This window comes from Pseudophryne corroboree, chromosome 4, assembly GCF_028390025.1.
Source record: "Pseudophryne corroboree isolate aPseCor3 chromosome 4, aPseCor3.hap2, whole genome shotgun sequence".
NCBI lineage: Eukaryota > Metazoa > Chordata > Amphibia > Anura > Myobatrachidae > Pseudophryne > Pseudophryne corroboree.
Window position 1 is genome coordinate 255,804,797 of NC_086447.1, and position 28,000 is coordinate 255,832,796.

At 46.0% G+C, this 28,000-nt stretch overlaps 1 protein-coding gene across 8 annotated transcripts in view; it reads left to right on the plus strand.

Moving 5' to 3' along the window:
- MED12L (mediator complex subunit 12L) overlaps positions 1 to 28,000 on the plus strand; it is a 1,138,385-nt gene that overhangs the window by 263,024 nt on the left and 847,361 nt on the right. For all 8 annotated transcript variants that reach the window (XR_010175887.1, XM_063916060.1, XM_063916058.1 and 5 more), the window contains 3 exons: positions 13,076 to 13,202; positions 15,799 to 16,001; positions 16,132 to 16,236. Coding sequence is in view for 7 of the 8 variants with exons in the window: in XM_063916060.1 (XP_063772130.1) it covers positions 13,076 to 13,202; positions 15,799 to 16,001; positions 16,132 to 16,236 (435 nt within the window). In the remaining variant the exon portion in view is untranslated. The remainder of the gene's footprint in view (positions 1 to 13,075; positions 13,203 to 15,798; positions 16,002 to 16,131; positions 16,237 to 28,000) is intronic.

Sequence of the window (28,000 nt, forward strand, 5' to 3'; positions counted from 1 at the left end):
CCAAGGGTATCTCAGGTTCGTGGTACAGAACTGTCACTATCAGTTCAGACGCTGCCGTTTGGATTGTCCACGGCACCCCGGGTCTTTACCATGGTAATGGCCGAAATGATGATTCTTCCTAAAAGAAATATGGACGCTTTCCTGATAAGGGCAAGGTCCAGAGAACAGTTGGCGGTCGGAGTAGCACTATCTCAAGTAGTTCTTCGACAGCACGAGTGGATTCTAAATATTCCAAAATCGCAGCTTTTTCCGACGACACGTCTAATGTTCCTAGGAATGATTCTGGACACAGTCCAGAAAAGGATGTTTTCTCCCGGAGAAGAAGACCAGGGAGTTATCCGAGCTAGTCAGGAACCTCCTAAAACCAGGAAAAGTATCAGTGCATCATTGCACAAGGGTCCTGTGAAAAATGGTGGTTTCTTACAAAGCGATCCCATTCGGTAGATTTCACGCAAGAACCTTTCAGTGGAATCTGCTGGGAAAATGGTCCGGATCGCATCTTCAGATGCATCAGCGGACAACCCTGTCTCCAAAGACAAGGGTGTTTTCTTCTGCGGTGGCTGCAGAGTGCTCATCTATGAAAGGGCCGCAGATTCGACATTCAGGACTGGGTCCTGGTGACCACGGATGCCAGCCTGAGTGGCTGGGGAGCAGTCACACAAGGAAAAAATTTCCAGGGAGTGTGATCAAGTCTGGAGACTTCTCTCCACATAAATATACTGGAGCTAAGGGCAATTTACAAGGCTCTAAGCTTAGCAAGACCTCTGCTTCAAGGTTAGCCGGTATTGATCCAGTGGGACAACATCACGGCAGTCGCCCACGTAAACAGACAGGGCGGCACATGAAGCAGGAGGGAAATGGCAGAAACTGCAAGGATTCTTCGCTGGGCGAAAAATCATGTGATAACACTCTCAGCAGTGTTAATTCCGGGAGTGGAAAACTGGGAAGCAAACTTCCTCAGCAGGCATAACCTCCACCCGGGAGAGTGGGGACTTCAGCGGGAAGTCTTCCACATGATTGTAAACCGTTGGGAAAAACCAAAGGTGGACATGATGGCGTCCCGCCTGAACAAAAAACTAGACAAATATTGCGCCAGGTCAAGGGACCCTCAGGCAATAGCGGTGGACGCTCTGGTAACACTGTGGGTGTACCAGTCAGGGTATGTGTTCCCTCCTATGCATCTCATACCAAAAGTACTGAGAATCATAAGAAGGAGATGAGTAAGAACGATACTCGTGGTTCCGGATGGGTCAAGAAGGACTTGGTACCCGGAACTTCAAGAGATGCTCACGGAAGAACCGTGGCCTCTACCTTTAAGAAAGGACCTGCTCCAGCAGGGGCCTTGTCTGTTCCAAGACTTACCGCGGCTGCGTTTGACGGCATGGCAGTTGAATGCCGGATCCTGAAAGGGCATTCCAGATGAAGTCATCCCTACCCTGGTCGAAGCCAGGAAGGATGTAACCGCAAAACATTTTCACCGCATTTGGCGAAAATATGTTGCGTGGTGTGAGGCCAAGAAGGTCCCTACAGAGGAATTCCAACTGGGTCGTTTCCTACATTTCCTAAAAACAGGACTGTCTATGGACCTAAAATTAGGGTCCATTAAGGTTCAAATTTCGACCCTGTCAAATTTCTTCCAAAAAGAACTGGCTTCAGTGCCTGAAGTTCAGACGTTTGTAAAAGGGGTACTGCATATACAGCCTCCTTTTGTGCCCCCAGTGGCACCTTGGGATCTCAATGTTGTTTTGAGTTTCCTAAAGTCACATTGGTGATCCACTCACCACTGTGGAATTAAAATATTTCACATGGAAGGTGAAGATTCTATTAGCCCTGGCTTCAGCCAGGCGTGTGTCAGATTGGGCGGCTTTATCATATAAAAGCCCTTACTTAATTTTTCATTCTGACAGGGCAGAATTGAGGACTCGTCCTCAATTTCTCCTTAAGGTGTTTTCTGTTTTTCACATGAACCAACCTATTGTGGTACCTGCGGCTACTAGGGACTTGGAGGACTCCAAGTTACTTGACGTTGTCAGGGCCCTGAAAATATATGTTTCCAGGACGACTGGAGTCAGAAAATCTGACTCGCTGTTTAGCCTGTATGCACCCAACAAGATGGGTGTTCCTGCTTCTAAGCAGACGATTGCTCGCTGGATTTGTGGTACAATTCAGCTTGCACATTCTGTGGCAGGCTTGCCACAGCCAAAATCAGTAAAAGCCCATTCCACAAGGAAGTGGGCTCATCTTGGGCGGCTGCCCGAGGGGTCTCGGCTTTACAACTTTGCCGAGCTGCTACTTGGTCAGGGGCACACCCTGACTGAGGAGGACCTGGAGTTCTCTCATTCGGTGCTGCAGAGTCATCCGCACTCTCCCGCCCGTTTGGGAGCTTTGGTATAATCCCCATGGTCCTGACGGAGTCCCCAGCATCCACTTAGGACGTTAGAGAAAATAAGAATTTACTTACCGATAATTCTATTTCTCGTAGTCCGTAGTGGATGCTGGGCGCCCATCCCAAGTGCGGATTGTCTGCAATACTTGTACATAGTTATTGTTACAAAAATCGGGTTATTCTTGTTGTGAGCCATCTTTTCAGAGGCTCCTTCGTTGTTATCATACTGTTAACTGGGTTCAGATCACAGGTTGTACGGTGTGATTGGTGTGGCTGGTATGAGTCTTACCCGGGATTCAATATCCTTCCTTAGTATGCACGCTCGTCCTGGCACAGTATCCTAACTGAGGCTTGGAGGAGGGTCATAGGGGGAGGAGCCAGTGCACACCACCTGATCCTAAAGCTTTTATTATTGTGCCCTGTCTCCTGCGGAGCCGCTAAACCCCCATGGTCCTGACGGAGTCCCCAGCATCCACTACGGACTACGAGAAATAGAATTATCGGTAAGTAAATTATTATTTTTTCGGCACTCTGGGGTTCTCGGAGATGCTGGGCTGCCCCTGGAGACTGTCTTATCAGCTGTGCCGGCTCCTACACTGTGACAGGTGCCGAATGCTGCATGTAATGTTACACTGCAGCACCCGGCTCCGCTCACTGAAGAGGAGCCAGCATTTTGGTGTCACCCCTCAGCGAGTGACACCAGGGAGCGGACCGCACCCTCAACGCCTACAGTATATACAAATGGCCATTTTGCTGTTCTGCACGCAACTGGATCACAATTCTATAGGCTATTCATTTACCAGACTAGAGTTGTGTGCACCCTGTAGCATAATCTACACTTGGATACTCTGACACACTATGCTCACAAGTCATCATTCATAATGTGCACACCAGAATGTGGAATGTTATGATGTTGACATGGTTAAAATGTCAACATCTAACATATTGACAAAATGTTGACACGTTCAGATGTCAACATAGTGAAAATGTTGACGTTCGGGTTAGATGTCGACATTGTGAGCACGTCAACAGTATTGCAGTGAGTCGACATGATGAACATGTTGACATGTATTTGACCTACTGCAAAACAACATTTTAAATGCGAACATAACTTATCTATCCCCTCTGAAACCCTTCTATTATTTGAACGTAAGAGTATGAATATAGATGTTTGTGACTAGGACTTTAGATATAATCTAGATATTAATTGTTATACAATAGTAGTGTAGAATGCTAAATGTCTCTAATGTTCTATTATGCACAGTGTGGAAGATTGGTACAGTTATATTTAACCAAACTTCACAATTCACTGGTTTGTGTGTTGCTCGTAGTTGTGGACTCTGAGGGGAGGCAGTGACTCACACTATCACACACACAAACTGCAGCCACACAGCATTGGCCCAAGCTGCCTGCCTCCATGCTGATTCACTGACAAGAGTGTCTATCAGGTCTCAGCACAGTAGCCATGGCGTGCCAATTAAATGAGTCTTGATGCCTGTCTCTGCTCCCCCCCTCCCCCCAATACATTGGAGGAACATCGATGAAGACTACCAATGGTTAGAAAACATTGCATGCTCTCCATTTCAGGGTTAGCCATTGGAACCATTCCATCTATGGTTTCGATAAAATTATTTGATGCCAATCCCTACTTAGGATTTCAGTTAAAACAGAATAGAAATTGAATCTTAACACCCTATATTCTCCAGTTATACAATATATAGTCTAACAATCGTAAGCTAATTTATGAGTATTAGTACTACAACAAGTAATCATGTCCTTTAATCTATTGTGGAACATATTATTATACTTCTGCTTACTTGGCCTTCGGTATTGGGCCTGCACCAACTTCGGACCCACAGTGACCCCTCTGGTGCTGCCCACCCCTCCTGATCTACCCAGGCTCCAGCCTGTCCTCCCTGCCTGAGAACTCCAGGTCTGCCCCCAGGTGAACGAGGAGCTGAGGGGGTTGAACAATGGAAGGGTGATGGCGGAGGCTCACCCTACTCTCACACTGCCCAGCCCGCTCTCCCACAGGAGCAGGACATTCATATATCAGGACATATATATATATATATATATATATATATATGTATATATGAAGCAAAAAAGACTGCGGCACTCGAAGACTTGAAGCAAAATACTAGTGTATTAAAAATGACACATAATGTCCAACGTTTCGGGGTCAACACACCCCTTTGTCAAGGAGAAACAGCAATGAAATGAGTGAGAAAAAGCTTACCTAAATACCCAGTAGAAGCCCGCCAAGTGGAAAGCGCCGCCCTGGGTTCCGTTCCCTGAACTCAGGTCCGGCGCGCACCTCACGCGTCATCGATGACGAGGGGCCGGGTTGTCAGGTAACCCAGACGCCCGGCGCTCCTGTCAGCTCGCGTTACGGAAACAAAGTGTGTGGTAGCTACAGTGCCCGTGCTAGAGAACCCGGAGATCAGAGGGGAGATCGTGCAGAGAAAAACATATTGAGAGACCCTGCTTGCCTGGCGCGAGCCTACGGAAAGCAATATTAAAGGCAACTGCACGTAACTTGTTACAAAAGTGTAAGGGACCCGTGTCAATGTGTGACGGTCCTGTTAACAAAGTGTTGGTGATCCCTGATTGACAAGTGGTAGTGACGGGTAAAATGGGCTGGACTCTCACACTGCCCAGCCCGCTCTCCCACAGGAGCAGGACATTCATATATCAGGACATATATATATATATATATATATATATACACATACACATACATACATATACAAATACATGGTAGACGGCACTCACTGGTCATTGAAAGAAAATGCAACCAAGCTCCTTAATATCTATGTTTTGTTATTGCAATATGTCATCAGGATACACAGATATCTGCATTGAAATAATCTACAGTGCATCCGGAAAGTATTCACAGCGCTTCACTTTTTCCACATTTTGTTATGTTACAGCCTTATTCCAAATTGGAATAAATTAAATTTTCCCTCAAAATTCTACACACAATGGCCCTCATTCCGAGTTGATCGCTCGCAAGGCGAATTTAGCAGAGTTGCTCACGCTAAGCCTACGCCTACTGGGAGTGTATCTTAGCTTCTTAAAATTGCGACCGATGTATTCGCAATATTGCGATTACAAACTACTTAGCAGTTTCAGAGTAGCTTCAGACTTACTCGGCATCTGCGTTCAGTTCAGTGCTTGTCGTTCCTGGTTTGACGTCATAAACACACCCAGCGTTCGCCCAGACACTCCCCCGTTTCTCCGGCCACTCCTGCGTTTTTTCCGGAAACGGTAGCGTTTTTATCCACACGCCCCGAAAACGCCGTGTTTCCGCCCAGTAACACCCATTTCTCTAACGTCCTAAGTGGATGCTGGGGACTCCGTCAGGACCATGGGGTTTAGCGGCTCCGCAGGAGACAGGGCACAATAATAAAAGCTTTAGGATCAGGTGGTGTGCACTGGCTCCTCCCCCTATGACCCTCCTCCAAGCCTCAGTTAGATTTTTGTGCCCGGCCGAGAAGGGTGCAATCTAGGTGGCTCTCCTGAGCTGCTTAGAATAAAAGTTTAAGTTAGGTTTTTTATTTTCAGTGAGTCCTGCTGGCAACAGGCTCACTGCTACGAGGGACTTAGGGGAGAGAAGTAAACTCACCTGCGTGCAGGATGGATTTGCTTCTTAGGCTACTGGACACCATTAGCTCCAGAGGGAGTCGGAACACAGGTCTCACCCTGGGGTTCGTCCCGGAGCCGTGCCGCCGACCCCCCTTGCAGATGCCGAAGTTGAAGAGGTCCAGAAACAGGCGGCAGAAGACATTCAGTCTTCATAAGGTAGCGCACAGCACTGCAGCTGTGCGCCATTGTTGTCAGCACACTTCATACCAGCGGTCACTGAGGGTGCAGGGCGCTGGGGGGGGCGCCCTGGGCAGCAATGTATTATACCTTTTTTATGGCTAAAATACATCACATATAGCCCTTGAGGCTATATGGATGTATTTAACCCCTGCCAGATCTCACAAACTCCGGGAGAAGAGCCCACCGTTTTAGGGGGCGGGGCCTATTCTCCTCAGCACACGGCGCCATTTTCCTGCTCAGCTCTGCTGTGAGGAAGGCTCCCAGGCTCTCCCCTGCACTGCACTACAGAAACAGGGTTAAAACAGAGAGGGGGGGGCACTTATTTGGCGATATGATTACATATGTGAAAATGCTATAAGGGAAAACACTTGTATAAGGGGTTGTCCCTGTATAATTATAGCGTTTTTGGTGTGCGCTGGCAAACTCTCCCTCTGTCTCCCCAAAGGGCTAGTGGGGTCCTGTCCTCTATCAGAGCATTCCCTGTGTGTGTGCTGTGTGTCGGTACGTGTGTGTCGACATGTAGGAGGACGATGTTGGTGAGGAGGCGGAGCAAATTGCCTGTATTGGTGATGTCACTCTCTAGGGAGTCGACACCGGAATGGATGGCTTATTTAGGAATTACGTGATAATGTCAACACGATGCAAGGTCGGTTGACGACATGAGACGGCCGGCAAACAAATTAGTACCTGTCCAGGCGTCTCAGACACCGTCAGGGGCTTGTAAAAACGCCCATTTACCTCAGTTGGTCGACACAGACACGGACACTGACTTCAGTGTCGACGGTGAAGAAACAAACGTATTTTCCTTTAGGGCCACACGTTACATGTTAAGGGCAATGAAGGAGGTGTTACATATTTCTGATACTACAAGTACCACAAATAAGGGTATTATGTAGGGTGGGAATAATCTACTTGTAGTTTTTCCTGAATCAGATAAATTAAAGTGTGTGATGATACGTGGGTTTCCTCCGATAGAAAATTATTGGAGGTATACCCTTTCCCGCCAGAAGTGAGGGCGAGTTGGGAAACACACCTTAGGGTGGATAAGGCGCTCACACGCTTATAAAAACAAGTGGCGTTACCGTCTCCAGATACGGCCGCCCTCAAAGAGCCAGCTGATAGGAAGCTGAAAAATATCCTAAAAAGTATATACACACATACTGGTGTTATACTACGACCAGCAATCGCCTCAGCCTGGATGTGCAGCGCTGGGGGGGCTTGGTCGGATTTCCTGACTGAAAATATTGATACCCTTGACAGGAACAATATTTTATTGACTATAGAGCATTTTAAGGATGCATTTCTATATATGCGAGATGCGCAGAGGGATATTTGCATTCTGGCATCAAGAGTAGATGTGATGTCCATATCTGCCAGACGATGTTTATAGACACGACAGTGGTCAGGTGATGCAGATTCCAGACGGCACATGGAAGTATTGCCGTATAAAGGGGCGGTCCATCGGACCTGGTGGCCATGGCAACAGCTGGAAAATCCACTTTTGTTACCCCAAGTCACATCTCAGCAGAAAAGGACACAGTCTTTTCAGTCTCAGTCCTTTCGTACCCATAAAGGCAGGGGGCAAAAGGCCAGTCATATCTGCCCAGGGTTAGAGGAAAGGGAAGAAGACTGCAGCAGGCAGCCCATTCCCAGGAACAGAAGTCCTCCACAGCTTCTGCCAAGTCCGCAGCATGACGCTGGGGCCATACAAGCGGACTCAGGTGCGGTGGGGGGTCATCTCAAGAGTTTCAGCACGCAGTGGGCTCACTCGCAAGTGGACTCCTGGATCCTACACGTAGTATCCCAGGTGTACATTGGAAATTCGAGATGTCTTCCCCTCACAAGTTCCTGAAGTCTGCTTTACCAACGTCTCCCTCCGACAGGGAGGCAGTATTGGAAAAAAATTCACAGGCTGTATTCCCAGCAGGTGATAATCAAAGTACCCCTCCTACAACAAGGGAAGGGGTATTATTCCACACTATATTGTGGTACTGAAGCCAAACGGTTAGGTGAGATCTAAAAGATTTGAACAATTACATACAAGGGTTCAAATCAAGATGTAGTCACTCAGAGCAGTGATAGCGAACCAGGACGATATGGTGTCACTGGATATCAGGGACGCTTACCTACATGTCCAAATTTTGCCCTTCTCACCAAGGGTATCTCAGGTTCGTGGTACAGAACTGTCACTATCAGTTCAGACGCTGCCGTTTGGATTGTCCACGGCACCCCGGGTCTTTACCATGGTAATGGCCGAAATGATGATTCTTCCTAAAAGAAATATGGACGCTTTCCTGATAAGGGCAAGGTCCAGAGAACAGTTGGCGGTCGGAGTAGCACTATCTCAAGTAGTTCTACGACAGCACGAGTGGATTCTAAATATTCCAAAATCGCAGCTTTTTCCGACGACACGTCTAATGTTCCTAGGAATGATTCTGGACACAGTCCAGAAAAGGATGTTTTCTCCCGGAGAAGAAGACCAGGGAGTTATCCGAGCTAGTCAGGAACCTCCTAAAACCAGGAAAAGTATCAGTGCATCATTGCACAAAGGTCCTGTGAAAAATGGTGGTTTCTTACAAAGCGATCCCATTCGGTAGATTTCACGCAAGAACCTTTCAGTGGAATCTGCTGGGAAAATGGTCCGGATCGCATCTTCAGATGCATCAGCGGATAACCCTGTCTCCAAGGACAAGGGTGTTTTCTTCTGCGGTGGCTGCAGAGTGCTCATCTATGAAAGGGCCGCAGATTCGACATTCAGGACTGGGTCCTGGTGACCACGGATGCCAGCCTGAGTGGCTGGGGAGCAGTCACACAAGGAAAAAATTTCCAGGGAGTGTGATCAAGTCTGGAGACTTCTCTCCACATAAATATACTGGAGCTAAGGGCAATTTACAAGGCTCTAAGCTTAGCAAGACCTCTGCTTCAAGGTCAGCCGGTATTGATCCAGTGGGACAACATCACGGCAGTCGCCCACGTAAACAGACAGGGCGGCACATGAAGCAGGAGGGAAATGGCAGAAACTGCAAGGATTCTTCGCTGGGCGAAAAATCATGTGATAACACTCTCAGCAGTGTTAATTCCGGGAGTGGAAAACTGGGAAGCAAACTTCCTCAGCAGGCATAACCTCCACCCGGGAGAGTGGGGACTTCAGCGGGAAGTCTTCCACATGATTGTAAACCGTTGGGAAAAACCAAAGGTGGACATGATGGCGTCCCGCCTGAACAAAAAACTAGACAAATATTGCGCCAGGTCAAGGGACCCTCAGGCAATAGCGGTGGACGCTCTGGTAACACTGTGGGTGTACCAGTCAGGGTATGTGTTCCCTCCTATGCATCTCATACCAAAAGTACTGAGAATCATAAGAAGGAGATGAGTAAGAACGATACTCGTGGTTCCGGATGGGTCAAGAAGGACTTGGTACCCGGAACTTCAAGAGATGCTCACGGAAGAACCGTGGCCTCTACCTTTAAGAAAGGACCTGCTCCAGCAGGGGCCTTGTCTGTTCCAAGACTTACCGCGGCTGCGTTTGACGGCATGGCAGTTGAACGCCGGATCCTGAAAGGGCATTCCAGATGAAGTCATCCCTACCCTGGTCGAAGCCAGGAAGGATGTAACCGCAAAACATTTTCACCGCATTTGGCGAAAATATGTTGCGTGGTGTGAGGCCAAGAAGGTCCCTACAGAGGAATTCCAACTGGGTCGTTTCCTACATTTCCTGAAAACAGGACTGTCTATGGGCCTAAAATTAGGGTCCATTAAGGTTCAAATTTCGACCCTGTCAAATTTCTTCCAGAAAGAACTGGCTTCAGTGCCTGAAGTTCAGACGTTGTAAAAGGGGTACTGCATATACAGCCTCCTTTTGTGCCCCCAGTGGCACCTTGGGATCTCAATGTTGTTTTGAGTTTCCTAGAGTCACATTGGTTTGATCCACTCACCACTGTGGAATTAAAATATTTCACATGGAAGGTGAAGATTCTATTAGCCCTGGCTTCAGCCAGGCGTGTGTCAGAATGGGCGGCTTTATCATATAAAAGCCCTTACTTAATTTTTCATTCTGACAGGGCAGAATTGAGGACTCGTCCTCAATTTCTCCTTAAGGTGTTTTCTGTTTTTCACATGAACCAACCTATTGTGGTACCTGCGGCTACTAGGGACTTGGAGGACTCCAAGTTACTTGACGTTGTCAGGGCCCTGAAAATATATTCCAGGACGACTGGAGTCAGAAAATCTGACTCGCTGTTTGGCCTGTATGCACCCAACGAGATGGGTGTTCCTGCTTCTAAGCAGACGATTGCTCGCTGGATTTGTAGTACAATTCAGCTTGCACATTCTGTGGCAGGCTTGCCACAGCCAAAATCAGTAAAAGCCCATTCCACAAGGAAGTGGGCTCATCTTGGGCGGCTGCCCGAGGGGTCTCGGCTTTACAACTTTGCCGAGCTGCTACTTGGTCAGGGGCACACCCTGACTGAGGAGGACCTGGAGTTCTCTCATTCGGTGCTGCAGAGTCATCCGCACTCTCCCGCCCGTTTGGGAGCTTTGGTATAATCCCCATGGTCCTGACGGAGTCCCCAGCATTTACTTAGGACGTTAGAGAAAATAAGAATTTACTTACCGATAATTCTATTTCTCGTAGTCCGTAGTGGATGCTGGGCGCCCATCCCAAGTGCGGATTGTCTGCAATACTTGTACATAGTTATTGTTACAAAAATCGGGTTATTCTTGTTGTGAGCCATCTTTTCAGAGGCTCCTTCGTTGTTATCATACTGTTAACTGGGTTCAGATCACAGGTTATACGGTGTGATTGGTGTGGCTGGTATGAGTCTTACCCGGGATTCAATATCCTTCCTTATTATGCACGCTCGTCCGGGCACAGTATCCTAACTGAGGCTTGGAGGAGGGTCATAGGGGGAGGAGCCAGTGCACACCACCTGATCCTAAAGCTTTTATTATTGTGCCCTGTCTCCTGCGGAGCCGCTAAACCCCATGGTCCTGACGGAGTCCCCAGCATCCACTACGGACTACGAGAAATAGAATTATCGGTAAGTAAATTCTTATTTTCCTGTCAATCACACTACGTTCGCCAGAGCGAAGAAAAAGCCGTGAGTAAAAATACTATCTTCATTGTAAAATTACTTGGCGCAGTCGCAGTGCGAATATTGCGCATGCGTACTAAGCGGAATTTCACTGCGATGCGAAGAAAATTACCGAGCGAACGACTCGGAATGAGGGCCAATACCCCATAATGACAACGTGAAAAAGTTTTTTTGAGATTTTTGCTAATTTATTAAAAATAAAAAAAATAAGAAATCACATGTACATAAGTATTCACAGCCTTTGCTCAATACTTTGTTGATGCACCTTTGGCAGCAATTACAGCCTCAAGTCTTTTTGAATATGATGCCACAACCTTGGCACACCAACCTTTGGCCAGTTTCGCCCATTCCTCTTTGCAGCACCTCTCAAGCTCCATCAGGCTTGATGGGAATCATCGGTGCACAGCCATTTTCATGAATCTTCAGAGATGTTTAATCTGATTCAAGTCTGGGTTCTGGCTGGGCCACTCAAGGACATTCACAGAGTTGTCCTGAAGCCACTCCTTTGATATCTTGGTGTGCTTAGGGCCGTTGTCCTGCTGAAAGATGAACCGTCGCCCCAGTCTGAGGTCAAGAGCGCTCTGGAGCAGGTTTTCATTCAGGATGTCTCTGTACATTGCTACATTCGTCATTCCCTCTATCCTGACTAGTCTCCTAATTCCTGCTGCTGAAAAACATTCCCACAGTATGATGCTGCCACCACCATGCTTCACTGTAGGGATGGTATTGGCCTTGTGGTGAGCGGTGCCTGGTTGCCTCCAAAGATGACGCCTGGCGTTCATGCCAAAGAGTTCAGTCTTTGTCTCATCAGACCAGAGAATTTTGTTTCTCATGGTCTGAGAGTCCTTCAGGTGCATTTTGGCAAACTCCAGGCGGTTTGCCATGCGCTTTTTACTGAGGAGTTGCTTCCATCTGGCCACTCTACCATACAGGCAAGATTGGTGGATTGCTGCAGAGATGGTTGTCCTTCTGGAAGGTTCTCCTCTCTCCACAGAGGAATGCTGTAGCTCTGACAGAGTGACCATCAGGTCACTTCCCCAGATTTGTGCCTCGATACAGTTCTGTCTCGCAGGTCTACAAATAATTCTTTTGACTTCATGCTTGGTTTGTGATCAGACATGCACTGTCAAATGTGGGACCTTATACAGACAGGTGTGTGTTATTCCAAATCATGTCCAATAAACTGAATTTACCTACAATTAAGCTGTAGGAACATCTCAAGGATGATCAGTGGAAAAAGGATGCACCTAAGCTCAAATTTGAACTCAATGGCAAAGGCTGTGAATACTTATGTACAGTATACGTGATTTCTTAGTTTTTTTTCTTTTTAATAAATTAGCAAAAATCTCACACAAAAAAAAGGTTTTGTATTATGTATGGCTTAGCTCCCACAGTGTAACCTTCATAATGCGCCCAACATAGCTGCCTCACCTGCTACGCTCGTGGATGGGATGAAAAATACATGATTTTAGTGTTAAGCGTGTTACACAGAATATCACAATTTGGTATAAGAGCTCATGTCGACCTTTTTACTTGTCGACCTACTACTGTAATAACCATGTTTACCTATTTCAGGTGTCGACCTAGTCACTTTTGACCAATACTGGTTGACCTAATAACTGTTGACCCTATGGTCCACACCCATTTTGAATATAGTCATGTGATGCTTTCCTTATTTGTAACTTGGTTTATCTATGTAAATAGAACCTTCTACCTTCATTCTGATTAGGTGGTTACATCTTTGTTTTGTTGTTTCTGCTGTTCACAGCGATGCAGTGACTTAGAGGTCATGGATGAGAAGGAATCTATCTCTTCTGGTTCTCTTGCTGGATCAAGCTTACCCATTTTCCAGAATGTCCTGCTTCGATTTTTAGATTCACAAGCTCCGTCTCTCAGTGAGTTACTTTGTTCTGTAGAATATGCTATAAAGTGTGTGTGACAAGCTTTTCTGCAAAACTGGGAATCCCAAAGTTACAGTAGTTCAATAAAATCTAACAAAAAAAAAAAAAAAAATCACAAAAATTATATGTCACTGTAATTTATAAAGTAGCAAATTCTTATTACATCATGCTTAAACAGTAAAACTTATTCTATGACTCCACCTAACAAGAAATACAAATACCATTCTGGGGTCCAGGACGAGACCATCATCTTTTCGCTTTATAAGTAGAACATTTGTTGATGTTATATTGTCACACTGGATATGAAGTGTGCTGTGTATATCAATTCACTTGTGGGAGGTGTTTGTTGCCTGACCTTATGGACAGTGGAGAATTATGAGCATTTCAGTGATTGACCGAGCACAATGTAGTATGTATTAGCACACCTTTCATTGCCTGGAACTAATTCATGTTTTAATCCTCCATAAGCATGCTCTGTGATAAACGTAATAAACCCCTGAGTCGCCTGGTTTTGCTAGACAGCAGCATGTTACATGAAAACAAAGAAACCAGACAGATACTGGCAGTCACACACTGTCCTCCGTCAATGAATGCAAGAAAAATTTAGATATTTCTACATAAAAATGTGGAAATGAACAAATGACTGGTTATAGACAATGCACGGTGAAAGAGTCCCCGCAGTTACTTCTCACTCTTGCCACTATTGTCCCCGCACCTTGCCATGCAAAGCCTTCACATTGAGCTGCAGTACATACTACAATTTGTAGGGTCGATGTCTCATTAATAACTTAGAATATTAACCATGTGTAGAGTGTGCAGGCCAAAGACCTGTACATTACTTGTTGCTGCTTCAGTACAGCCCTGTCTGGTAAAAGCACATGTCCTGGTGTTTGAAGCCAGTAGTATTATTCAACTATGGCCCTGATTCATAGATGGTTTACGTACATCTCCAATGGGGCGGCTGCGCATGCGCATGACCCATTCTGTACGAACTGCGTCCATCTACAGTATATATCCGGCCCTATGTCATGGGTTCTAACTCCAGTGCTAAAGTACAACCAACATGTCGTGTTTTGGGAATTTCTTTAATCATTTACAGGTGAGTTGATCTATTGTACTGGGTCAGAGCCAGATTAAGGGGGGTAGGGGGGCCTCCGGGGCTAAGTACCCCAGGCCGCCCGTGTCTGATTGGGCACCCCGCCACAGATCGGATTTCTAATCAGCTCACAGAAGTGGCACTGCAGATCTTGCTGCCCAATAATATGTCAAGGTGCAGTCTGCTGCTCAGTGACTGGCTGAGCAGCAGGCTGCAGAGAAGATGGAAATTCCCTGGCAGCGTGTGGATTTGTGGCTGTGCTGGGTGGAGAGACAAAGGGATGGGGTCAGCTGATGAAGGTGTGACAACCGAAACGGGCCGTTGGGATGGCTGTTCTGTACTATGAATACTGCTCAGTGACTTATGATGAGTACTAAGAATCTTTTTTCAAAAGGCCTGATAATGCTATTTACTCATTAAATGTTTTCATATTTTTTCATTTGGTGGTGTGCTGGTCTCCTCTTGTCTAACCCCCTTGGGTAAAACATTGGGAACAATTGTATTATTAAGAATCGACACGGCACCCTTCTATTTCTATTTAAGTGTGTGCGCTTCATTTCTGGACTTATATATATATATATATATATACATATATATATATTATAATTTTAATTTTAGAACGTAGGGCCCCATGTCTTAAGTACCCTGGGCCCCCCAATGTCTTAATCTAGCTCTGTTCTGGGTCAGTTATTATCCCATCTGCTTCCACAGACAGAAATAAAACCTGAGGGTTTAGGTTGAGAACCACTGCACAATGTAGTTCCCATAGTACCCATAGTTTATTTTTATGGTTTTTGTGGAGAAGCTCCTGAAAGATCTTCTACAGATGCATCTCAATGATTTCAGGTTAAGCGGAGATGTTAGGGTTAGGCTGCGAGTGGGTGGGAGATGTTAGGGTTAGGCTGCGGGTGGGTTGGAGATGTTAGGGTTAGGCTGCGGGTGTGTGGGAGACGTTAGGGTTAGGCTGCAGGTGGGAGATGTTAGGCTGCCCGTGGGTGGGAGATGTTAGGGTTAGGCTGCGGGTGGGTGGGAGATGTTAGGGTTAGGCTGCGGGTGGGAGATGTTAGTGTTAGGCTGCGGGTGGGTGGGAGATGTTAGGGTTAGGCTGCGGGTGGGAGATGTTAGGGTTAGGCTGCGGGTGGGTGGGAGATGTTAGGCTTAGGCTGCGGGTGGGTGAGAGATGTTAGGGTTAGGCTGCGGGGGGTTAGGGTTAGACTGTGGGAGGGAACAGTTATGGTTAGGCTGCATGAGTGGTAGATTAGGGTTAGAGATAGCGGTAGGTGTAGACTTAAAAGACTTATCGGCCAGGATTTTGAGCATCAGCCATGCCGCTGTCAGCATCCTGCCTGTCAGGATCCTGGTTGCTGGGATTTCGTACCCAACCCCTCTAGACATTGTGGTGGTACTGATACAGCATGTCTTTTCGGTATTTGGACCATGATTGGTGAGACACAGTTGTATAGCACGGTTTTATAAATCATTTGTTTTTGTTAGGTGACCCAAACAACGAACATGAAAAAAAGGAATTTGTAAATTTAGTGTTACTTTTCTGCGAGTTCATCCGTCATGATATATTTTCACATGACGCCTACATGTGTACTCTAATATCACGTGGTGATTTGTCTGCAAGATCTCATTCGCCCGTTGGAGAACATATGGATGACAGTTACGCAAAAGATCTTCCTGCCAAGCTGGAGGTAAGTGTCAGTACTGCATCACAAAATTTTCTGAGCTTGGTAGTTCTAGATAATGTATCTTATAGAGTAATCAGATCCGCTTAGAAGCAACCAGCAATGTGCAAAACTGACAGTCTGATCTTATCCCTAGGAACATGGCTTAGGAGACCAAATGGAAATTGACTCAGGAACTGCCCACATATTTCATGGCATTGAGAAAAATGACTTGAGGACGGAGTTTGCCTCAGAATTTCCGGTACGTTTATCTAATAATCACAGTCGTCAATTTAGCATACACAGACATTATTGTTTATATAGAATAAATTGTGTATATGGCCATGTAAAGTCATATTACTAGTTAATGGCGGTGTTCTTTCTCATGCATTCCATAATACAAACATTAGTGTTCAACTTTTACTAAAAAAGGTTTTTTGTATGTAATCTGTAGGTTTACAATATAATAAGATTATCTTAACTATGGTCTGTTTGGTATGCGGTAAGCATACCGATAGTCGGGATCCCAGGCGACGGGATCTCATACTGATTCTGTCTGTTTTATGTTGAGTGTTATGGCTATGCATTATATGAATATTATGTGACTTTCTTAGACACACTTATCCAGCAGATGTGTGTCCTCAGAAACTATGGCCCTCATTCCAAGTTGATCGCTCGCTAGCTGCTTTCAGCAGCCGTGCAAACGCTAAGCCGCCGCCCTCTGATAGTGTATCTTAGCTTAGCAGAAGTGCGAACGAAAGGATCGCAGCGCTGCAACAAAAAAAATTGTGCAGTTTCTGAGCAGCTCGAGACCTACTCCTGGCTTGCGATCACTTCAGACTGTTTAGTTCCTGTTTTGACGCCATGAACACGTTTAGTTCCTGTTTTGACGCCACGAACAAACGCGTTTTTCCAGGCACGCCCGCGTTTGTATCTGACACGCCTGCGTTTTTACACACACTCCCCGAAAACTGTCAGTTACCACCCAGAAACACCCACTTCCTGTCAATCACTCTGCTGACAGCAGTGCAATTGAAAAGCGTCGCTAGACCTTGTGTGAAACTGCATCGGCTTTTGTGAAAGTACGTCGCGCGTGCGCATTGAGCCGCATACGCATGCGCAGAAGTGCCGATTTTTAGCGTGATCGCTGCGCTGTGAACAACGGCAGCTAGCGATCAACTCGGAATGACCCCCTATGTTCAAGTGTTGCCAACTACAGTATACGGTCATGTAATTAAACATAAACTTGTGCAGGATTGTAGTGCTCCCGATGTGCCTGGATCTAAAGGTTTAAATAAAGTAATTTCTGCTGCGGTGTACACTGGGCTCCACAAGGAATAACATTGGGGTATAGAGTAGGATCTTGAACCGAGGCACCAACAGGCTCGAAGCTTTGACTGTTCCCAAGATGCACAGCGCTGCCTCCTCTATAACCCCGCCTCCGTGCACAGGAGCTCAGTTTGTAAGTTGGTGCCATGCAGTAAGCAGGCAATCAACAGGGTGGCTACTCTTGCAGCCTATATTATAGCTTAATTTCAGAAAAAAAGTAGAAATTTTAAAACTTCAAGGGCTACAGCTTTCCTGAATGTCAGATAGACATCCTCTGCTGCAGCTCCATCACTCCCCCAGCGGCGCTGTATACTCCCGCGCCCTGGTTGCCAGGTCACTACAGCTGAGGCTCCGGTGTCTTTCCTGTCAGCCACACACACTCGCCGTTGACCTCCGGGATCGCATGGCCACAGGTACATGGGGAGGTATGGGGTCTCTTTGGCCCGCTTTTATCGCGAACCGGCGTGGCCGTGGGGGCGGGCCCCGGGCGCGCTGGCGTGGACACTGTAAAGGGCAGCCGCTCCACTAGTCACCGGGACACAGGGCACAGGTGGGGGGTTTTCTCCTATAAAAACCCATTTTTGTACAGCCCTCAGTGCCCGCTGGGGAAGCCAGCAGGGGGATAAGGCCTAACCTGTTGCCCCTCCCCCAGCCCCAGGGCGCCATTTGGGTAAATGTTCCCGCACTGGAGCTGCATATCTCTCCCTCACTCCCTGTCAGCCGCCATCACACGGAGCTGCGCTGTTCCTGGGACTGCTGGAGCAAATCCTCCTCTGTAAAACCGCCTGCTCGCCAGCGTTGTGCATTTTACAGGACACTTAAGTATTCTACCTGTCACTGGGACAGTGTTAGTTAAGAAAGAGTGCATACATTCAGGGTTGTGTGGTACAAACACCCTGTGATATACATCCAGTATTTACTGTGTTTTGTTATATCTACTGTTTACATATATAGCTGTACTGAGTATTACTTTGTATTGCTGGTCCAGTACAGTTTTATGGTGTATAATTTCTGCATGGTACGCTTGTGACTATATACTGTATGTGTGTGTGCATGTAGCTGCTGCGTAGCTGCCTTATTGGGTATTTCATTCAGCTGCTACTCCTATATATTGTAACCTGAGGGGGCTAAGTGCGTCAGGTTTATAAACTGATATAGGCATTTCACAAGATATACTTGCTGTGTATATTTTTTTGTTATTTACAGTCACCATATATCTCTTGGATTCCCGTTTTGTGCTGACAGAGGTCACACTACTCTGGAAGTTCTTGCTAAGGTATATCGCTGCTAAGATTGTACCAGGTTGCCTTATATTGGTGGTCATTCCGAGTTGATCGCTAGCTGCTTTCGTTCGCTGCGCAGCGATCAGGCAAAAAAAGGCACTGCTGTGCATGCGTATGATGCGCAGTGCGCACGCGCGACGTGCTTTCACAAAAGCTGATGCAGTTTCACACAAGGTCTAGCGACGCTTTTGAGTCGCACTGCTGATCGTTGAGTGATTGACAGGAAGTGGGTGTTTCTTGGTGGTATCTGGCCGTTTTCGGGGAGTGTGTGTAAAAACGCAGGCATGCCAGATAAAAACGCAGGAGTGGAACAGAAATATGATGATAAAGTCCTTATGCGCACAATTAGGCAGCTCTAATAAACCCTGAGGTATGGGATCACACCCTGGATCCCAAATAGTAATCCACAAAAACAAATTATCTCTGGTTTATTTGTGCGCCCAAACAAATTAAATATCAAATGAGAGAAAAGATAAAATGTACTCCCCTGATTAATGTAATTCTGGAGGTATTCCACTTGTCTCTTAAGATGGTGCAAAACATAAAAGAGAACAGAAAGACACAAAAATCCTCGTGTAATACTGTTGGGCAGAATTGCACATTCAAAAAATAGAGGAATAACACTTCACTAATAGTGATATATATCGGGGTCTTATACCCCTACACCAAATCACTCACAATCGTGAATGGGGAACAAAGCTTCTCATAAATATTGTTAGCAGAGAACCGTCACCATATAAATTTCAGGGGATGCCCTCTTAAATGAAGACTCACAAGTGAAGAACTTGCATTCAGGCACATAAATTGTTCAATCACGTGGATCCAGCACCAAATAGAAAGATCAGGGGATGCCCCCTTTAACCAGACACTCACAGACTAAACCTTGTATAGATGCATAGTAGGTGGGTCTTTTCTCTTCCTTTTAATCCACATTCATCTGCCAAATGTAAATCCTCAGGAAAGAGTATAATGGTGAACCAGTTTTTCACTCATAAAAACATTTTATTAAAAAAAGACAACTTCTTAAAAACTTTAAGGAGCATACCCGGATTGGAGATAGCCCAGGGATAAGATGGTGACTTTGAAAAAACGAGGCCCCGTTTAGTCTATCCCGGAATTCTCTCCTCACCAGATAGCGTCCTCCCCGTGGCACAGGTGCCTCCCACCTACGCGTTTCGATCCTCTGGGGATCTTTGTCAAGGTGTATGGGGTAACCTGTGATGTGTGCAATATATACCCATTAAAATTAACAATAAAATTCAGGTGTGTACAATTACAAACACAACCCCCTCCTCTGCATATTAAAGAACAATTCCCTTTAATATAATGTTCCTGTATTAAATAAAACATGGTCCCAGCCATGAATTAGTCCTTTGCCTCTCCTAGTATGGCCGCCAGCTAACTTCCATCTGAAACAAAATGGCGTCTGTCCCGCTTCCGTCGGCGCTCCGTCCCACAGGACTTCAGTGTTACTGCAAAGTTCTATCTGCCGAAGACGCTATGTCCGCCCCACTTCCACTGGAAGTCGACGCTGTGATCTCCTTCCTTCAATCTTTACAGCATCAGCCGTACATCCGCCGGAAGTGTGAACCGCAAACTTGTTTCCTTAGTGTCACGATCTATCAATGTTTGTTCCACTCGATGTATAAGTTCCTAGGGCCATTTTGTATCGTAAGGACTCCTATTGTTTGTAACCATGGTGATCCGCAAAGAGGATACCTATAATAATACCTTTAAAAAAGAAAAAATGTATGTAACCTCTGCAGAATCCTAATTAAATCCAGAAAAGAGCCACAATATATATGGAAAAAACTGTTTTGTTTTTTTAAATACGTTGGAACAATATATAAAAAACCGAAACCTCATTAAAGAAACCATTGTAACTCAAAGTCACTGTTAAGACCAGATGGGAGCAAGGTTTTGTACTTATATATATATATATATATATATATATATATATATATATATGTCATTTCCATTTTGGCAAGGATACTTAAAATGTCTTTTGATCTTTCAGTGGTCTTAACTAATTTCAAGCCATAAAAGTTTTTTACTTCATGTAAGGAACATTTATGTTTTTCTTTAAAATGGCTTTACAGTGCATGACTGTCTAGGCCTTTTTTAATATTTCTACAATGTTCGGCTATTCGAACCTTTAGCGGTCTGGTAGTACGACAAATATAGCATTCATTACATCTACATTCCACCGCATAAATTATGTTAGCCGTATTGCAAGTTATAAATTCATCTACTTTGTGTTCAAATCCATTTATGACAATTTTATCCACTTTAGAAGTGGTTAATCCATTGATGTTTCTGCAGCCAATACAGGAACTGCACCTATAAAAACTAGAGATGAGCGCCTGAAATTTTTCGGGTTTTGTGTTTTGGTTTTGGGTTCGGTTCCGCGGCCGTGTTTTGGGTTCGAACGCGTTTTGGCAAAACCTCACCGAATTTTTTTTGTCGGATTCGGGTGTGTTTTGGATTCGGGTGTTTTTTTCCAAAAACACTAAAAAACAGCTTAAATCATAGAATTTGGGGGTCATTTTGATCCCAAAGTATTATTAACCTCAAAAACCATAATTTACACTCATTTTCAGTCTATTCTGAATACCTCACACCTCACAATATTATTTTTAGTCCTAAAATTTGCACCGAGGTCGCTGTGTGAGTAAGATAAGCGACCCTAGTGGCCGACACAAACACCGGGCCCATCTAGGAGTGGCACTGCAGTGTCACGCAGGATGGCCCTTCCAAAAAACCCTCCCCAAACAGCACATGACGCAAAGAAAAAAAGAGGCGCAATGAGGTAGCTGACTGTGTGAGTAAGATTAGCGACCCTAGTGGCCGACACAAACACCGGGCCCATCTAGGAGTGGCACTGCAGTGTCACGCAGGATGGCCCTTCCAAAAAACCCTCCCCAAACAGCACATGACGCAAAGAAAAAAAGAGGCGCAATGAGGTAGCTGACTGTGTGAGTAAGATTAGCGACCCTAGTGGCCGACACAAACACCGGGCCCATCTAGGAGTGGCACTGCAGTGTCACGCAGGATGTCCCTTCCAAAAAACCCTCCCCAAACAGCACATGACGCAAAGAAAAAAAGAGGCGCAATGAGGTAGCTGACTGTGTGAGTAAGATTAGCGACCCTAGTGGCCGACACAAACACCGGGCCCATCTAGGAGTGGCACTGCAGTGTCACTCAGGATGTCCCTTCCAAAAAACCCTCCCCAAACAGCACATGACGCAAAGAAAAAAAGAGGCGCAATGAGGTAGCTGACTGTGTGAGTAAGATTAGCGACCCTAGTGGCCGACACAAACACCGGGCCCATCTAGGAGTGGCACTGCAGTGTCACGCAGGATGTCCCTTCCAAAAAACCCTCCCCAAACAGCACATGACGCAAAGAAAAAAAGAGGCGCAATGAGGTAGCTGACTGTGTGAGTAAGATTAGCGACCCTAGTGGCCGACACAAACACCGGGCCCATCTAGGAGTGGCACTGCAGTGTCACGCAGGATGTCCCTTCCAAAAAACCCTCCCCAATCAGCACATGATGCAAAGAAAAAGAAAAGAAAAAAGAGGTGCAAGATGGAATTGTCCTTGGGCCCTCCCACCCACCCTTATGTTGTATAAACAAAACAGGACATGCACACTTTAACCAACCCATCATTTCAGTGACAGGGTCTGCCACACGACTGTGACTGATATGACGGGTTGGTTTGGACCCCCCCCAAAAAAGAAGCAATTAATCTCTCCTTGCACAAACTGGCTCTACAGAGGCAAGATGTCCACCTCATCTTCACCCTCCGATATATCACCGTGTACATCCCCCTCCTCACAGATTATCAATTCGTCCCCACTGGAATCCACCATCTCAGCTCCCTGTGTACTTTGTGGAGGCAATTGCTGCTGGTCAATGTCTCCGCGGAGGAATTGATTATAATTCATTTTAATGAACATCATCTTCTCCACATTTTCTGGATGTAACCTCGTACGCCGATTGCTGACAAGGTGAGCGGCGGCACTAAACACTCTTTCGGAGTACACACTTGTGGGAGGGCAATTTAGGTAGAATAAAGCCAGTTTGTGCAAGGGCCTCCAAATTGCCTCTTTTTCCTGCCAGTATAAGTACGGACTGTGTGACGTGCCTACTTGGATGCGGTCACTCATATAATCCTCCACCATTCTATCAATGTTGAGAGAATCATATGCAGTGACAGTAGACGACATGTCCGTAATCGTTGTCAGGTCCTTCAGTCCGGACCAGATGTCAGCATCAGCAGTCGCTCCAGACTGCCCTGCATCACCGCCAGCGGGTGGGCTCGGAATTCTGAGCCTTTTCCTCGCACCCCCAGTTGCGGGAGAATGTGAAGGAGGAGATGTTGACAGGTCGCGTTCCGCTTGACTTGACAATTTTGTCACCAGCAGGTCTTTCAACCCCAGCAGACCTGTGTCTGCCGGAAAGAGAGATCCAAGGTAGGCTTTAAATCTAGGATCGAGCACGGTGGCCAAAATGTAGTGCTCTGATTTCAACAGATTGACCACCCGTGAATCCTTGTTAAGCGAATTAAGGGCTGCATCCACAAGTCCCACATGCCTAGCGGAATCGCTCCCTTTTAGCTCCTTCTTCAATGCCTCCAGCTTCTTCTGCAAAAGCCTGATGAGGGGAATGACCTGACTCAGGCTGGCAGTGTCTGAACTGACTTCACGTGTGGCAAGTTCAAAGGGCATCAGAACCTTGCACAACGTTGAAATCATTCTCCACTGCACTTGAGACAGGTGCATTCCACCTACTATATCGTGCTCAATTGTATAGGCTTGAATGGCCTTTTGCTGCTCCTCCAACCTCTGAAGCATATAGAGGGTTGAATTCCACCTCGTTACCACTTCTTGCTTCAGATGATGGCAGGGCAGGTTCAGTAGTTTTTGGTGGTGCTCCAGTCTTCTGTACGTGGTGCCTGTACGCCGAAAGTGTCCCGCAATTTTTCTGGCCACCGACAGCATCTCTTGCACGCCCCTGTCGTTTTTTTAAAAATTCTGCACCACCAAATTCAAGGTATGTGCAAAACATGGGACGTGCTGGAATTTGCCCATATTTAATGCACACACAATATTGCTGGCGTTGTCCGATGCCACAAATCCACAGGAGAGTCCAATTGGGGTAAGCCATTCCGCGATGATCTTCCTCAGTTGCCGTAAGAGGTTTTCAGCTGTGTGCGTATTCTGGAAAGCGGTGATACAAAGCGTAGCCTGCCTAGGAAAGAGTTGGCGTTTGCGAGATGCTGCTTCTGGTGCCGCCGCTGCTGTTCTTGCGGCGGGAGTCCATACATCTACCCAGTGGGCTGTCACAGTCATATAGTCCTGACCCTGCCCTGCTCCACTTGTCCACATGTCCGTGGTTAAGTGGACATTGGGTACAACTGCATTTTTTAGGACACTGGTGAGTCTTTTTCTGACGTCCGTGTACATTCTCGGTATCGCCTGCCTACAGAAGTGGAACCTAGATGGTATTTGGTAACGGGGGCACACTGCCTCAATAAATTGTCTAGTTCCCTGTGAACTAACGGCGGATACCGGACGCACGTCTAACACCAACATAGTTGTCAAGGACTCAGTTATCCGCTTTGCAGTAGGATGACTGCTGTGATATTTCATCTTCCTCGCAAAGGACTGTTGAACAGTCAATTGCTTACTGGAAGTAGTACAAGTGGGCTTACGACTTCCCCTCTGGGATGACCATCGACTCCCAGCGGCAACAACAGCAGCGCCAGCAGCAGTAGGCGTTACACGCAAGGATGCATCGGAGGAATCCCAGGCAGGAGAGGACTCGTCAGAATTGCCAGTGACATGGCCTGCAGGACTATTGGCATTCCTGGGGAAGGAGGAAATTGACACTGAGGGAGTTGGTGGGGTGGTTTGCGTGAGCTTGGTTACAAGAGGAAGGGATTTACTGGTCAGTGGACTGCTTCCGCTGTCACCCAAAGTTTTTGAACTTGTCACTGACTTATTATGAATGCGCTGCAGGTGACGTATAAGGGAGGATGTTCCGAGGTGGTTAACGTCCTTACCCCTACTTATTACAGCTTGACAAAGGGAACAAACGGCTTGACACCTGTTGTCCGCATTTCTGGTGAAATACCTCCACACCGAAGAGCTGATTTTTTTGGTATTTTCACCTGGCATGTCAACGGCCATATTCCTCCCACGGACAACAGGTGTCTCCCCGGGTGCCTGACTTAAACAAACCACCTCACCATCAGAATCCTCCTGGTCAATTTCCTCCCCAGCGCCAGCAACACCCATATCCTCCTCATCCTGGTGTACTTCAACACTGACATCTTCAATCTGACTATCAGGAACTGGACTGCGGGTGCTCCTTCCAGCACTTGCAGGGGGCGTGCAAATGGTGGAAGGCGCATGCTCTTCACGTCCAGTGTTGGGAAGGTCAGGCATCGCAACCGACACAATTGGACTCTCCTTGTGGATTTGGGATTTCAAAGAACGCACAGTTCTTTGCGGTGCTTTTGCCAGCTTGAGTCTTTTCAGTTTTCTAGCGAGAGGCTGAGTGCTTCCATCCTCATGTGAAGCTGAACCACTAGCCATGAACATAGGCCAGGGCCTCAGCCGTTCCTTGCCACTCCGTGTGGTAAATGGCATATTGGCAAGTTTACGCTTCTCCTCCGACAATTTTATTTTAGGTTTTGGAGTCCTTTTTTTACTGATATTTGGTGTTTTGGTTTTGACATGCTCTGTACTATGCCATTGGGCATCGGCCTTGGCAGACGACGTTGCTGGCATTTCATCGTCTCGGCCATGACTAGTGGCAGCAGCTTCAGCACGAGGTGGAAGTGGATCTTGATCTTTCCCTAATTTTGGAACCTCAACATTTTTGTTCTCCATATTTTTTAATAGGCACAACTAAAAGGCACTAAAAGGCACCTCAGGTAAACAATGGAGATATATATATTATCAATATAGACTGGTTGATAAAGAGATAGTATACTCGTAACTAGTATGTATGTATAAAGAAAGAAAAAAAAACCACGGTTAGGTGGTATATACAATTATGGACGGGCTGCCGAGTGCCGACACAGAGGTAGCCACAGCCGTGAACTACTGTACTGTGTCTGCTGCTAATATATAGACTGGTTGATAAAGAGATAGTATACTCGTAACTAGTATGTATGTATAAAGAAAGAAAAAAAAACCACGGTTAGGTGGTATATACAATTATGGACGGGCTGCCGAGTGCCGACACAGAGGTAGCCACAGCCGTGAACTACCGCACTGTACTGTGTCTGCTGCTAATATATAGACTGGTTGATAAAGAGATAGTATACTCGTAACTAGTATGTATGTATAAAGAAAGAAAAAAAAACCACGGTTAGGTGGTATATACAATTATGGACGGGCTGCCGAGTGCCGACACAGAGGTAGCCACAGCCGTGAACTACCGCACTGTACTGTGTCTGCTGCTAATATATAGACTGGTTGATAAAGAGATAGTATACTCGTAACTAGTATGTATGTATAAAGAAAGAAAAAAAAACCACGGTTAGGTGGTATATACAATTATGGACGGGCTGCCGAGTGCCGACACAGAGGTAGCCACAGCCGTGAACTACCGCACTGTACTGTGTCTGCTGCTAATATATAGACTGGTTGATAAAGAGATAGTATACTCGTAACTAGTATGTATGTATAAAGAAAGAAAAAAAAACCACGGTTAGGTGGTATATACAATTATGGACGGGCTGCCGAGTGCCGACACAGAGGTAGCCACAGCCGTGAACTACCGCACTGTACTGTGTCTGCTGCTAATATATAGACTGGTTGATAAAGAGATAGTATACTCGTAACTAGTATGTATGTATAAAGAAAGAAAAAAAAAACACGGTTAGGTGGTATATACAATTATGGACGGGCTGCCGAGTGCCGACACAGAGGTAGCCACAGCCGTGAACTACCGCACTGTACTGTGTCTGCTGCTAATATAGACTGGTTGATAAAGAGATAGTATACTACTAATATTATATACTGGTGGTCAGGTCACTGGTCACTAGTCACACTGGCAGTGGCACTCCTGCAGCAAAAGTGTGCACTGTTTAATTTTAATATAATATTATGTACTCCTGGCTCCTGCTATAACCTATAACTGGCACTGCAGTAGTGCTCCCCAGTCTCCCCCACAATTATAAGCTGTGTGAGCTGAGCAGTCAGACAGATATATAATATATATAGATGATGCAGCACACTGGCCTGAGCCTGAGCAGTGCACACAGATATGGTATGTGACTGACTGAGTCACTGTGTGTATCGCTTTTTTCAGGCAGAGAACGGATATATTAAATAAACTGCACTGTGTGTCTGGTGGTCACTCACTATATAATATATTATGTACTCCTGGCTCCTGCTATAACCTATAACTGGCACTGCAGTAGTGCTCCCCAGTCTCCCCCACAATTATAAGCTGTGTGAGCTGAGCAGTCAGACAGATATATATAATATTATATATAGATAATAGATGATGCAGCACACTGGCCTGAGCCTGAGCAGTGCACACAGATATGGTATGTGACTGAGTCACTGTGTGCTGTGTATCGCTTTTTTCAGGCAGAGAACGGATTATATTATGTACTCCTGGCTCCTGCTATAACCTATAACTGGCACTGCAGTAGTGCTCCCCAGTCTCCCCCACAATTATAAGCTGTGTGAGCTGAGCAGTCAGACAGATATATATAATATTATATATAGATAATAGATGATGCAGCACACTGGCCTGAGCCTGAGCAGTGCACACAGATATGGTATGTGACTGAGTCACTGTGTGCTGTGTATCGCTTTTTTCAGGCAGAGAACGGATTATAAATAAAAGTGGTGGTCACTGGTCACTATCAGCAAAACTCTGCACTGTACACTACTGAGTACTCCTAATGCTCCCCAAAATTAGTAAATCAAGTGTCTCTCTAATCTATTCTAATTCTAAACGGAGAGGACGCCAGCCACGTCCTCTCCCTATCAATCTCAATGCACGTGTGAAAATGGCGGTGACGCGCGGCTCCTTATATAGAATCCGAGTCTCGCGATAGAATCCGAGCCTCGCGAGAATCCGACAGCGTCATGATGACGTTCGGGCGCGCTCGGGTTAACCGAGCAAGGCGGGAAGATCCGAGTCGCTCGGACCCGTGAAAAAAAACATGAAGTTCTGGCGGGTTCGGATTCAGAGAAACCGAACCCGCTCATCTCTAATAAAAACCTTTGGATCTATTATAACTGATCCGTTCCTCTTTTTTTTATGAATGCTCCTTACTAATTTATTTTTAATGTTCTTGGCCTTTCTATATATATGTATAGGTTTCTCAGGTAATAACTTTCCTATTATTGGATCTCTCTGTAAAATACACCAATTTTTCCTA